General features: G+C 46.4%; 1 protein-coding gene across 1 annotated transcript in view; it reads left to right on the forward strand.

Annotated features, from left to right (window-relative positions):
• The first annotated feature begins 8,527 nt into the window (after positions 1–8,527).
• The window catches only part of LOC139376780 (SH3-containing GRB2-like protein 3-interacting protein 1), a 55,606-nt gene continuing 49,844 nt past the window's right edge, over positions 8,528–14,289 (forward strand). The window contains exon 1 of the mRNA XM_071119707.1: positions 8,528–8,994. Coding sequence (XP_070975808.1) covers positions 8,985–8,994 — 10 coding nt within the window. The 5' untranslated portion in view covers positions 8,528–8,984. The remainder of the gene's footprint in view (positions 8,995–14,289) is intronic.

The following is a 14,289-nucleotide window of genomic DNA, read 5'->3' on the forward strand; positions in this document are numbered from 1 at the left end:
ACTTGGACTCATGGATAGACGTAACATAGTAAACTTAAATCCGGGACACTCCAATTAGTATGATATGTTATGTTTTGTATGGTATGTAATTCATTTGTGGATGTCCATCCTCCATTTTGTAAGATGTTACGAATTTGCTAAACGTGTGATACGTTACAAATTCCAATTTGTTGTGGCTAATGTCAGCTAGGTGGCTAGGTGGCTAACGCTAACATTAACTAGGTGGCTAACATTAGCTAGGGGTTAAGGTTAAGGTTAGGGGTTGGGTTAGCTAGCATGATATGTAGTTAAAAAGTACGAAGTAGTTGGTAATTAACTGAAACGTTAAAGTTGGCCTTTAGGAGATTCGAACGCACAACCTTTACTACTAGGCTACTAGACGTTAAAACCTGTTATACACCTCCCCATCCACCCTGACCAACGACCCAACTTTCCTTTTTGCCTTTAGTAACCTTCTGTCTTATGTAACCATACCAAACGTAACATATCATACTAATTTGAGTCTATGAGCCCAGGCTGGTGACCCAAGGATAGTCTGAGATTATAGCCTGGTCTTCCTTATGTAACCAGGTGGTTATTAACAGAGCAGAACCAGTGGCTCGTTGCCAGTCTGTGATGTCGTACGGCAAATTGAATAATCCCTTTAACATGTTACTGAGAGGCTCAGCTATATCATTGTTTATGACCTGGCGGTGGTTGAGAGGTGAGTGCTGGGTTATATTATTTATTAAGGCACACTGTTTTAAAATGTTTCTTAATGGAAAGTGAAAACAATCTGTTCATATTGGACAGGTCCAGGTAGTCACTTCCTGCTTCAGGTCATTTTCTTCAATTTGGTGCCTAATGAATACCATCTTGGTGATAGTGAGAGAGAGAGAAATGAGAAATGTCCAGTCCCATCCCAGCAGTTTCTCCCCTAGGGTTCCTCATGGGGTCATCCCGCTGAGGGGTGGGATAGAGTCTCCTGCGCGGGAGGTGGGGTGAGGAGGAAGGTCCGCGGATGGGGTCCTCCTATGGCATACATCTATACAAGTGGAGGCTCCACCTCAGAGTAAAGGGAGTGCATTTCCTCAGTGAAGTGAATTTCATAAAAGTTAAAATAGTGAAACATTAAAAACTACATTTACTCACTTCACCAAATAATTGATTAAAATACAAATAAAATTGCAATGAATGTCTACAGTAGTCACAACAGCACGCCTGGGGTAGAACCGTGGTGTAGCCAGAGGACAACTAGTTTCTGTCCTCCTCTGAGTACATTGACTTCAATACAAAACCTAGGAGGCTCCTGGTTCTCATCCCCTTCCATAGACTTACACAGTAATTATGCGAATGCAGCAAGCTAGTTTAGCCTACTCAAACACCCAGCTCAAACAGAGAGGGATGCTATGTTAGCTAGCTGGCTAAGGCTATCCAAACCTGGAACCCTTCCAAGTCAAGGTATTCATTTATTGCCACCAGGGCCCATCGGTGTAACTGTTAAACACCTTGCTGTACACTGTACTGCATGATTGTAGTGGGGTTTGCTAACTAGTAGCTATGTTGATTATGACATTAGCTAATATGGTGAAAACGATGTAGACTGTGTGTAGTAGTTAGCGGTTATTATAATTTGTATGTTTTTATTTTACCTTTATTTAACTAGGCGAGTCAGTTAAGAACAAATTATTATTTACAATGACGGCCTAGGAACAGTGGGTTAACTGCCTTGTTCAGGGGCAGAACGACAGATGGTAGGTTTTGGTTTGGTGATGGCTTGGTTATGATTTGGTTATGGTGGGGTTTGGCTTGGTTATGGCTTGGTTATGGTGGGGTTTGGCTTGGTTATGGCTTGGTTATGATTTGGTTATGGTGGGGTTTGGCTTGGTTATGATTTGGTTATGGTGGGGTTTGGCTTGGTTATGGCTTGGTTATGATTTGGTTATAGTGGGGTTTGGCTTGGTTATGGCTTGGTTATGGCTTGGTTATGGCTTGGTTATGGCTTGGTTATGGTGGGGTTTGGCTTGGAAAGGTTTATTCGCCTGGTCACAGACAGCTGTTGTGTTCACAAGTGAAGTTCACAAGTGAAGGGAAAAGGTGAGAGGAGGAGAGCGCAAGGAGAGCGCGTAGATGCGAGACGGAATCATGCAATGAGGCAGAGGGAGAAAGAAATAGGGTCAGTGAGGGAGTGACTGGCAGAGGGAGAAAGAAAGATTAAAATGCAAGGTGGACCTGTTAGAAGGAAAACTGTTCTGTTTGTCAGTCATTGAATACCCCTTGACCTATGACCTCTCTACTCCAGATACCCAACCCCCCAGATGACCTCCTCCATCTGTCTCCTTAACACCGCAGAACAATAAGGGTCCCCCCACTCCCCACTCCGCACCTGTCATATAGTAGTTGTCTGCTAGGACCCAGTCAACTGAAGATTAGTAAGGTGGGTCTTGGTTAGTAGGGCAGGTCTTGGTTAGTAGGGCGGGTCTTCGTTAATAGGGCGGGGCTCTTGGTTAGTAGGACAGGTCTTGGTTAATAGGGCAGGTCTTGGTTAGTAGGACAGGTATTGGTTAATAGGGCAGGTCTTGGTTAGTAGGACAGGTCTTGGTTAGTAGGGCAGGTCTTGGTTAGTAGGGCAGGTATTGGTTAATAGGGCAGGTCTTGGTTAGTAGGGTGGGTCTTGGTTAGTAGGGCAGGTCTTGGTTAATAGGGCAGGTCTTGGTTAGTAGGGTGGGTCTTGGTTAGTAGGGCAGTTCTTGGTTAGTAGGGCAGGTCTTGGTTAATAGGGAGGATCTTGCTTAATAGGGCAGGTCTTGGTTGGTAGGGAGGGTCTTGGTTGGTAGGGAGGGTCTTGGTTGGTAGGGAGGGTCTTGGTTAATAGGGCGGGTCTTGGTTAATAGGGTGGGTCTTGGTTAGTAGGGTGGGTCTTGGTTAGTAGGGCAGGTCTTGGTTAATAGGGAGGATCTTGCTTAATAGGGCAGGTCTTGGTTGGTAGGGAGGGTCTTGGTTGGTAGGGAGGGTCTTGGTTGGTAGGGAGGGTCTTGGTTAATAGGGCGGGTCTTGGTTAATAGGGTGGGTCTTGGTTAGTAGGGTGGGTCTTGGTTAGTAGGGCAGGTCTTGGTTAGTAGGGCAGGTCTTGGTTAGTAGGGCGGGTCTTGGGTAATAGGGCAGGTCTTGGTTAGTAGGGCGGGTCTTGGTTAATAGGGCGGGGCTCTTGGTTAGTAGGACAGGTCTTGGTTAATAGGGCAGGTCTTGGTTAGTAGGGCAGGTCTTGGTTAATAGGGCAGGTCTTGGTTAGTAGGGCAGGTCTTGGTTAGTAGGGTGGGTCTTGGTTAGTAGGGCAGGTCTTGGTTAGTAGGGTGGGTCTTGGTTAGTAGGGCAGGTCTTGGTTAGTAGGGTGGGTCTTGGTTAGTAGGGCAGGTCTTGGTTAGTAGGGTGGGTCTTGGTTAGTAGGGCAGTTATTGGTTAGTAGGGCAGGTCTTGGTTAGTAGGGCGGGTCTTGGTTAATAGGGCGGGGCTCTTGGTTAGTAGGACAGGTCTTGGTTAATAGGGCAGGTCTTGGTTAGTAGGGCAGGTCTTGGTTAGTAGGGCGGGTCTTGGTTAATAGGGAGGATCTTGGTTAATAGGGCGGGTCTTGGTTGGTAGCGAGGGTCTTGGTTAGTAGGGCAGGTCTTGGTTAGTGGGGCGGGGCTCTTGGTTAGTAGGGCAGGGCTTTTGGTTAGTAGGGCGGGGCTCTTGGTTAGTAGGGCGGGGCTCTTGGTTAGTAGGGAGGGTCTTGTTTAGTAACATCATTCTTTGGGGCTGTTTTTCTGCAAAGGGACCAGGACGACTGATCCGTGTAAAGGAAAGAATGAATGGGGCCATGTATCGTGAGATTTTGAGTGAAAACCTCCTTCCATCAGCAAGGGCATTGAAGATGAAACATGGCTGGGTCTTTCAGCATGACAATGATCCCAAACACACCGCCCGGGCAACGAAGGAGTGGCTTCGTAAGTAGCATTTCAAGGTCCTGGAGTGGCCTAGCCAGTCTCCAGATCTCAACCCCATAGAAAATCTTTGGAGGGAGTTGAAAGTCCGTGTTGCCCAGCAACAGCCCCAAAGCATTACTGCTCTAGAGGAGATCTGCATGGAGGAATGGGCCAAAATACCAGCAACAATGTGTGAAAACCTTGTGAAGACTTACAGAAAACGTTTGACCTCTGTCATTGCCAACAAAGGATATATAACAAAGTATTGAGATAAACTTTTGTTATTGACCAAATACTTATTTTCCACCATAATTTGCACTTGAATTCATTAAAAATCCTACGATGTGATTTTATGGATTTTTTTTCCTCATTTTGTCTGTCATAGTTGAAGTGTACCTATGATGAAAATGACAGGCCTCTCTCATCTTTTTAAGTGGGAGAACTTGCACAATTGGTGCAAGTTCTCCCACTTACCCCATCTTTCTGGTAAAAAGAGGGGCGGGGGCGTATGCCTTATGACTAACGTGACATGGTGCGATGAAAGAAACATACAGGAACTCAAATCCTTCTGTTCACCTGATTTAGAATTCCTCACAATCAAATGTAGACCGCATTATCTACCAAGAGAATTCTCTTCGATTATAATCACAGCCGTATATATCCCCCCCCAAGCAGACACATCGATGGCTCTGAACGAACTTTATTTAACTCTCTGCAAACTGGAAACAATTTATCCGGAGGCTGCATTCATTGTAGCTGGGGATTTTAACAAGGCTAATCTGAAAACAAGACTCCCCAAATTTTATCAGCATATCGATTGCGCAACCAGGGGAGGAAAGACCTTGGACCATTGTTACTCTAACTTCCGTGACGCATATAAGGCCCTGCCCCGCCCCCCTTTCGGAAAAGCTGACCACGACTCCATTTTGTTGATCCCTGCCTACAGACAGAAACTAAAACAAGAGGCTCCCACGCTGAGGTCTGTCCAACGCTGGTCCGACCAAGCTGACTCCACACTCCAAGACTGCTTCCATCACGTGGACTGGGAGATGTTTCGTATTGCGTCAGATAACAACATTGACGAATACGCTGATTCGGTGTGCGAGTTCATTAGAACGTGCGTTGAAGATGTCGTTCCCATAGCAACGATTAAAACATTCCCTAACCAGAAACCGTGGATTGATGGCAGCATTCGTGTGAAACTGAAAGCGCGAACCACTGCTTTTAATCAGGGCAAGGTGTCTGGTAACATGACCGAATACAAACAGTGCAGCTATTCCCTCCGCAAGGCTATCAAACAAGCTAAGCGCCAGTACAGAGACAAAGTAGAATCTCAATTCAACGGCTCAGACACAAGAGGCATGTGGCAGGGTCTACAGTCAATCACGGACTACAGGAAGAAACCCAGCCCAGTCACGGACCAGGATGTCTTGCTCCCAGGCAGACTAAATAACTTTTTTGCCCGCTTTGAGGACAATACAGTGCCACTGACACGGCCTGCAACGAAAACATGCGGTCTCTCCTTCACTGCAGCCGAGGTGAGTAAGACATTTAAACGTGTTAACCCTCGCAAGGCTGCAGGCCCAGATGGCATCCCCAGCCGCGCCCTCAGAGCATGCGCAGACCAGCTGGCCGGTGTGTTTACGGACATATTCAATCAATCCCTATACCAGTCTGCTGTTCCCACATGCTTCAAGAGGGCCACCATTGTTCCTGTTCCCAAGAAAGCTAAGGTAACTGAGCTAAATGACTACCGCCCCGTAGCACTCACATCCGTCATCATGAAGTGCTTTGAGAGACTAGTCAAGGACCATATCACCTCCACCCTACCTGACACCCTAGACCCACTCCAATTTGCTTACCGCCCAAATAGGTCCACAGACGATGCAATCTCAACCACACTGCACACTGCCCTAACCCATCTGGACAAGAGGAATACCTATGTGAGAATGCTGTTCATCGACTACAGCTCGGCATTCAACACCATAGTACCCTCCAAGCTCGTCATCAAGCTCGAGACCCTGGGTCTCGACCCCGCCCTGTGCAACTGGGTACTGGACTTCCTGACGGGCCGCCCCCAGGTGGTGAGGGTAGGCAACAACATCTCCTCCCCGCTGATCCTCAACACTGGGGCCCCACAAGGTTGCGTTCTGAGCCCTCTCCTGTACTCCCTGTTCACCCACGACTGCGTGGCCACGCACGCCTCCAACTCAATCATCAAGTTTGCGGACGACACAACAGTGGTAGGCTTGATTACCAACAACGATGAGACGGCCTACAGGGAGGAGGTGAGGGCCCTCGGAGTGTGGTGTCAGGAAAACAACCTCACACTCAACGTCAACAAAACTAAGGAGATGATTGTGGACTTCAGGAAACAGCAGAGGGAACACCCCCCTATCCACATCGATGGAACAGTAGTGGAGAGGGTAGCAAGTTTTAAGTTCCTCGGCATACACATCACAGACAAACTGAATTGGTCCACTCACACAGACAGCATCGTGAAGAAGGCGCAGCAGCGCCTCTTCAACCTCAGGAGGCTGAAGAAATTCGGCTTGTCACCAAAAGCACTCACAAACTTCTACAGATGCACAATCGAGAGCATCCTGGCGGGCTGTATCACCGCCTGGTATGGCAACTGCACCGCCCTCAACCGTAAGGCTCTCCAGAGGGTAGTGAGGTCTGCACAACGCATCACCGGGGGCAAACTACCTGCCCTCCAGGACACCTACACCACCCGATGTCACAGGAAGGCCATAAAGATCATCAAGGACATCAACCACCCGAGCCACTGCCTGTTCACCCCGCTATCATCCAGAAGGCGAGGTCAGTACAGGTGCATCAAAGCTGGGACCGAGAGACTGAAAAACAGCTTCTATCTCAAGGCCATCAGACTGTTAAACAGCCACCACTAACACTGAGTGGCTGCTGCCAACACACTGACACTGACTCAACTCCAGCCACTTTAATAATGGGAATTGATGGGAAATGATGTAAATATATCACTAGCCACTTTAAACAATGCTACCTTATATAAATGTTACTTACCCTACATTATTCATCTCATATGCATACGTATATACTGTACTCTATATCATCGACGGTATCCTTATGTAATACATGTATCACTAGCCACTTTATACTATACTATGCCACTTTGTTTACATACTCATCTCATTTGTACATACTGTACCCGATACCATCTACTGTATCTTGCCTATGCTGCTCTGTACCATCACTCATTCATATATCCTTATGTACATATTCTTTATCCCCTTACACTGTGTACAAGACAGTAGTTTTGGAATTGTTAGTTAGATTACTTGTTATTACTGCATTGTCGGAACTAGAAGCACAAGCATTTCGCTACACTCGCATTAACATCTGCTAACCATGTGTATGTGACAAATAAAATTTGATTTGATTTGATTTGATTTGATTTGACTAAATGCTTTTTTGCCCCACTGTATCGAATCCCCGAGCTGACAAGGTAAAAATGTGTCATTTTGCCCCTGAACAAGGCAGTTAACCCACTATCCCCCAGTAGGCCGTCATTGTAAATAAAAATGTGTTCTTAACTGACTTGCCTGGTTAAATAAAATAACAAATTCTTATTTACAACAGCGGCCTACACTGGCCAAATCCGGACGATGTGCCCCGCCCTTGGTAAACTGGTTGGTAAACTGGTTGGTAAACTGGTTCCCAACGTAATTATGTTTTGTTATACCCGTGGCATACGGTCTGATATACCATGGCTTTCAGCCAATCAGCATTTAGGGCTCAAACCACCCAGTTTATAATTAAGCAATAAGGTCCGAGGAGGTGTCGTTTATGGCCATTATACCACAGTATATTGGCCATATATCGCAAACCCCTGAGGTGCCTAATTGCTATTATAAACGTAATTAGAGACGTAAAAATAAATGGTTTGTCATACCCGTGGTCTGATATACCACGGCTGTCAGCCAATCAGCATTCAGGGCTCGAACCACCCAGTTTATAATTGTGTGTTTAGTACAGTGTGTCTGCTAACGGACCAATCTGTGTGCACAGAGTTTCTAAACCCAGATGCGCAACTTCACGAAACTTCCGGGAACCCGTGCGAAACGGACCAGGCCAGGTTTTGACAAGTCAATGGGAGAACAATTATTCCTTAGTTGTTCATTTTCTTGAAATCTAGATGCACGACCTAGATTCGAACCAATGTCTTATGTTGTGGAACACGTTATTACTCCAACCTCGTGAAAGTGACAAACTGACAAGGTTTTCAATTTAATATCGAAGGAGTGCCTTTCTGCACATGCGCAGGTCGGCGCCAGACGACTGTTAGACCCGATGACGTATTTATAAGCATGAGCTTAGCAAGCCAAAGTCGCCATGACATCGCCAGAAGTGTGATCGGGGATTTCTATTGGAGAAGCAGTTTTAGCCTACCTTCATACTGTACTTTATTTGGTAAGACTAAGGCATCAGGGTACAGAAGCGATAGGACAAAGCAGATGATTACTGGAGTGCCGGGATTGGCTCTGCTCAGGTGTGACATCAGCAAGCTTCCGACTCCCTCCTCCCTTGCGCGCTCTCTCTCTCTCTCCCTCTCTCTCTCTATTCAACGGGCTGTATTGGCATGGAAAACATATGTTTACATTGCCAAAGCAAGTCTGCCTCTCTCTCTCGCTCTCAGTTTTTTTCTCCTTTGCCTTTCCTTCTCAGCATCCACTTCTGATGCCGTGTGTCTGTGCTGTTGGGGCGACCGGAGCCTAACGCGCAGGGCCCTTCACCCGATTAACTGCACCTTCCCTGGGTTTCTGTCTCTTCCACTTCCCCCTGCCTGTCAGCCTGCTTGGATACCTCCCCCACCCCCTGTAGGGAGAAACGACAGTCTGCTTCACTGGGGAGCCGTTCGGGAATTAGCAATGCCCAATCCCAGCATCCTTTAGCCACTTGGAATATCTCGGATTTCTACATCCGTCCGTCTGTCTCGCTATCCATCTGTCGCCGGTCTCCCTCCATCCTTGGTGGGGGACAGAGGAATGAACATCTGCAGCTATGATACAAGGTAATTATTTGTACCCTCACCCCATCCCCTCCTCTTATCCTCCTTTTTATCCTCTACATCCTCCCTCTCTTCTCCTACCCTCTTATGTCCTTCTGAAAGGCAGTATGTTGGGTGCTAGTGCTTGGTAATACGCTTTTGTGGGTATCAAGGCGGTATGTTGGGTGCTAGTGCTTTGTAATAAGCTATCTGGCACATCTGTGTGTTTGTTGCTTAGGCTAGCATGTGGGGTGGTTATCATGTGTGTGTGTGTGTGGGGGGGGGGGGGGGTATTTGTAAGGGGAGGATAGATGTTCACTTCACAGCTGTCCGTCTTGGCAGGGTTTCTTTTGTGTGTGTGTTGTGTGTCTGGTGATGGTTGTGTGTGTACTCAATAGTCGTGTCTCAAGGTTATGCCCATTGTTGTGTCTCAATACTAAATGTTCTGGAATTCTGTGAGCTCTAGTGTATTCTGTTCTAGTCTAATGTGTTGGCTGAAATAATGCATTCTGTGAGCTCTAGTGTTTTCTGTTCTATTCTAATGTGTTGGCTGAAATAATGCATTCTGTGAGCTCTAGTGTTTTCTGTTCTATTCTAATGTGTTGGCTGAAATAATGCATTCTGTGAGCTCTAGTGTATTTCAGAATGTGTGAATCAGTTACCCATTCACCGATGATCCTACCCATCATATCAAGAGGACATTATCAAACCATTTTTATTTATTCATTTATTCTCCCGAAATTCATGGTATTGAATTGGTAGTTACAGTCTTGTCTCATCGCTGCAACTCCAGTACGAACTCGGGAGAGCCGCACTGCTTCTTGACACAATGCCCTCTTAACCAATGGCTGGCTTCCGGGTTAAAAAACAACGTACAACTGGCGACCGTGTCAGCATGCACTGCGCCCGGCCCACCACAGGAGTCACCAGAGCGTGATGGGACAAGGACATCCCTGCTGGCCAAACCCTCCCCTTACCCGGACGACGCTGGGTCAATTGTGCACCGCCCCATGGGTTTCCCGGTCGCAGCCGGCTGCAACAGAGCCTGGACTCGAACCAGGATCTCTAGTGGCACAGCTAGCAACTGCGATGCAGTGCCTTAGACCACTGCACCACTTGGGAAGCCCCTAAACCATTTTAATTAGTGTTTTCATTGTGACATTGGTTGGTCTATTCTCCATTTGTTAAATTTCTATAACCCAAACCATCATGGTAATAATAATAAATCATAGATATTGAACAATAGAGTTGCATTCATTCACCATCAACTAATACTAATACATCCCTTTCAGATCAGATATAATGTCAACATGGTAGGCTTGCTAACAAAACACATACATGGTCTAACATGGCTTACGTGCAGGTTGCTTAGGCCTGCTGAATGAATGGCCAAGGAGTGTAAAAGGCTTAATTGACAAAGATTATTTGTGAAGCATACCATCGATAACATGACATGTCAGTGACGACTGAACCATTTGTAGACTTGCATGTCAAGCTGGCAGCTCCTAGGCTCTAATACAATTTAGATTTCAGGCTTTCTCGCCATTCATCAATGAGAGCTATGGTAGCGTAAGCCTCGGTGCCCATGTGCAAGGTGCAGGTCTTAGGCACAATGGACAGAAATAGAGATGGCTGTGAGATACTACCCCTAGTAGACAGAGGGAGGGCTCATGGCTGTGAGATACTACCCCTAGTAGACAGAGGGAGGGCTCATATGGCTGTGAGATACTACCCCTAGTAGACAGAGGGAGGGCTCATATGGCTGAGATACTACCCCTAGTAGACAGAGGGAGGGCTCATGGCTGTGAGATACTACCCCTAGTAGACAGAGGGAGGGCTCATGGCTGAGATACTACCCCTAGTAGACTGAGGGAGGGCTCATGGCTGTGAGATACTACCCCTAGTAGGCTCATGGCTGTGAGATACTACCCCTAGTAGACTGAGGGAGGGCTCATGGCTGTGAGATACTACCCCTAGTAGACTGAGGGAGGGCTCATGGCTGTGAGATACTACCCCTAGTAGACAGAGGGGGCTCATGGCTGTGAGATACTACCCCTAGTAGACTGAGGGAGGGCTCATGGCTGTGAGATACTACCCCTAGTAGACAGAGGGAGGGCTCATGGCTGTGAGATACTACCCCTAGTAGACTGGCTGTGAGATACTATCCCTAGTAGACTGAGGGAGGGCTCATGGCTGTGAGATACTACCCCTAGTAGACTGAGACAGAGGGAGGGCTCATGGCTGTGAGATACTACCCCTAGTAGACAGAGGGAGGGCTCATGGCTGTGAGATACTACCCCTAGCTCATGGCTGTGAGATACTACCCCTAGTAGACAGAGGGAGGGCTCATGGCTGTGAGATACTACCCCTAGTAGACTGAGGGAGGGCTCATGGCTGTGAGATACTACTCATGGCTGTGAGATACCCCCTAGTGTGAGATACTAGAGATACTACCCCTAGAGGGAGGGCTCATGGCTGTGAGATACTACCCCCTAGTAGACAGAGGGAGGGCTCATGGCTGTGAGATACTACCCCTAGTCATGGCTGTGAGATACTACCCCTAGTAGATACTACCCCTAGTAGACAGAGGGAGGACTCATGGCTGTGAGATACTACCCCTAGTAGACAGAGAGAGGGCTCATGGCTGTGAGGTAGAGGGCTCATGGCTGTGAGATACTACCCCTAGTAGACAGAGGGAGGGCTCATGGCTGTGAGATACTACCCCTAGTAGACAGAGGGAGGACTCATGGCTGTGAGATACTACCCCTAGTAGACAGAGGGAGGGCTCATGGCTGTGAGATACTACCCCTAGTAGACAGAGGGAGGACTCATGGCTGTGAGATACTACCCCTAGTAGACAGAGGGAGGGCTGTGAGATACTACCCCTAGTAGACTCATGGCTGTGAGATACTACCCCTAGTAGACAGAGGGAGGGCTCATGGCTGTGAGATACTACCCCTAGTAGACAGAGGGAGGACTCATGGCTGTGAGATACTACCCCTAGTAGACAGAGGGAGGACTCATGGCTGTGAGATACTACCCCTAGTAGACTGAGGGAGGACTCATGGCTGTGAGATACTACCCCTAGTAGACTGGGGGGTAAGTCGTCCATTAAAGAGTGGATTGGAGAGGGAAAGTGAAAAACTGGGTGCATCTCAATAGTCTAAAGTAGGTTCATCCCCAATAAGTTCCCTCTGCATTTGTCACTGTCCAGCTGTTTCACATCAGTGCAAATGAAGGAAAAGAGACAAAGCCATGGGAGGCTATTGAGATAAAATTCACCCCAAGAGGTTCCCCAGTAAACATCCGGGGCTGCAGCGCACCATTATTACTACATAGCTAGTTAGTTGGCTAGCTAGCACAAAACATGACAAGTTCCTATTTCTTGATCCAACCAAAGAAACGTAACAAACAAGTTACATACACACATTGCCTTGTTGCTACCAGATCCACAAAACAAAATCATCAGACAACGTTTATTTCCTGTTTATTATCCATTTGCTCTGGTTGTGTTGCTACATTTGGCTAGCACATCAAATAACCACAGAGCTAGCGTGATGTGAAGGTGGAGAAATATCAGCTTACCTTGTTCACCAGCTAGATAGATACATTTTTATCACAACAACCAACCATATAACTAAACGAACTGCCATACGAATCCAGTGTTTGACGGTCACATTGTTTACATGAAAAGTTAGCAGCAGTAATTACCCTGCCATTAACCTTTCTCCTCCCTCACCAATCTGTCTCTCCTAGCTCTTCTACTGTTTCCTCCAAAAGGCAATTATATTTTACCCAGGTGTATTGCCCACTTAGTTTCAATGAAGAAACATACTGTCGTTTTAATGAACCTCCAGCTTGTGCTAGGAATGCATTATGAACCTCACAGTACAAGATCTAGCTAGTGGTTTGTTTATATCTAGTAAAGCTATAATACAAATGCTAGCGTTGACATGTTGAAATGCATATTAATTACAGCAGGATGATACACTGACATTTTTGTCATTTAGCAGACGCTCTAATTCAGAGTGCTTTTTTACCTTTCATACTGGTCGGGAATCGAACCCACAACCCTGGCGTTGCACGTACCGCGCTCTACCAACTGAGCCACACGGGCCAATTCAGAACTTTCAAGCAACATGTATTTTAGAAATGAAATCAAAATAACTGCTACGGTTTTCTTTCGGTGAAGGAGAGTCGGACCAAAATGCAGCGTGGTTATTTAGATACATCTTTAATGAAGATGAAACACGATCAATACAAAAACAATAAACATACCGTGAAAACCGAAACAGCCTAAACTGGTGCAAACTAACACAGAGACAGTAACAATCACCCACGAAACACTCAAAGAATATGGCTGCCTAAATATGGTTCACAATCAGAGACAATGATAAACACCTGCCTCTGATTGAGAACCACTCCAGACAGCCATAGACTATGCTAGAAAACCCCACTAAGCCACAATCCCAAAACCTACGAAAAACCCCAAAACAAAACACACCACATAATAAACCCATGTCACACCCTGGCCTGACCAAATTAATAAAGAAAACACAAAATACTAAGACCAGGGCGTGACAATAACCATAAACTCCTTTCTGCACAGCCTCATGATAGTGATATTTGCTAATGCTATCTGTCTCCTGGGCGTGTCATCCTTAATAAGGCCTACCTTCATTACAAGGGGTAGGGCTAACGAACCAAACTCCACTCCACTCCATGGTGAAGGAAGGTTATGATGAAAGTGGAGTTTAGTCTGCTACGGTAGAGCTTGTACTAATACATTTCATGATGGCATGTAAAGTACTGTAGTGTATCTGTAGAAGGACATCTGGTATCCTTCAACATGTTTAGTGTCATTAATTGTCTAATGAAAAGATAAAAACCCTCACACTGATCCAGTATCAGCTTGTTGTTTTCTTTCAAGTTATTAGCAAATGATTCCCACACACACAAGTTATCCCAGACGTATTAGTGATTTTCCTATTTCTAATAGTGTCATTTCAAATGGAGAAAACATCTCAACCAAATGTAAACAATGTGGGAGGATTTGCTAATCCTGTTTTAGTAGAGAAATGACAGGCCACATGTACAAGTGCATTGAACATGCCCACGAGGCCAATACTAATCCCATCACATGTCTGCATTGGGCATGCATGCCATAAATAGTCTCACATCCACTGTAATCAAGAGGGTAGAGCATGGACACTGGAGGCAAGAGAAAAATATCCTGGAGAGTGACCACAGTGAAAGGTCTCTTTCACAGTATTACTGGGCTGGAATAACAGACTGCACACCCACACACGCCCAATGGGT

The sequence above is a fragment of the Oncorhynchus clarkii genome, chromosome 20 (assembly GCF_045791955.1).
Source record: "Oncorhynchus clarkii lewisi isolate Uvic-CL-2024 chromosome 20, UVic_Ocla_1.0, whole genome shotgun sequence".
In the NCBI taxonomy this organism is placed as follows: Eukaryota; Metazoa; Chordata; class Actinopteri; order Salmoniformes; family Salmonidae; genus Oncorhynchus; species Oncorhynchus clarkii.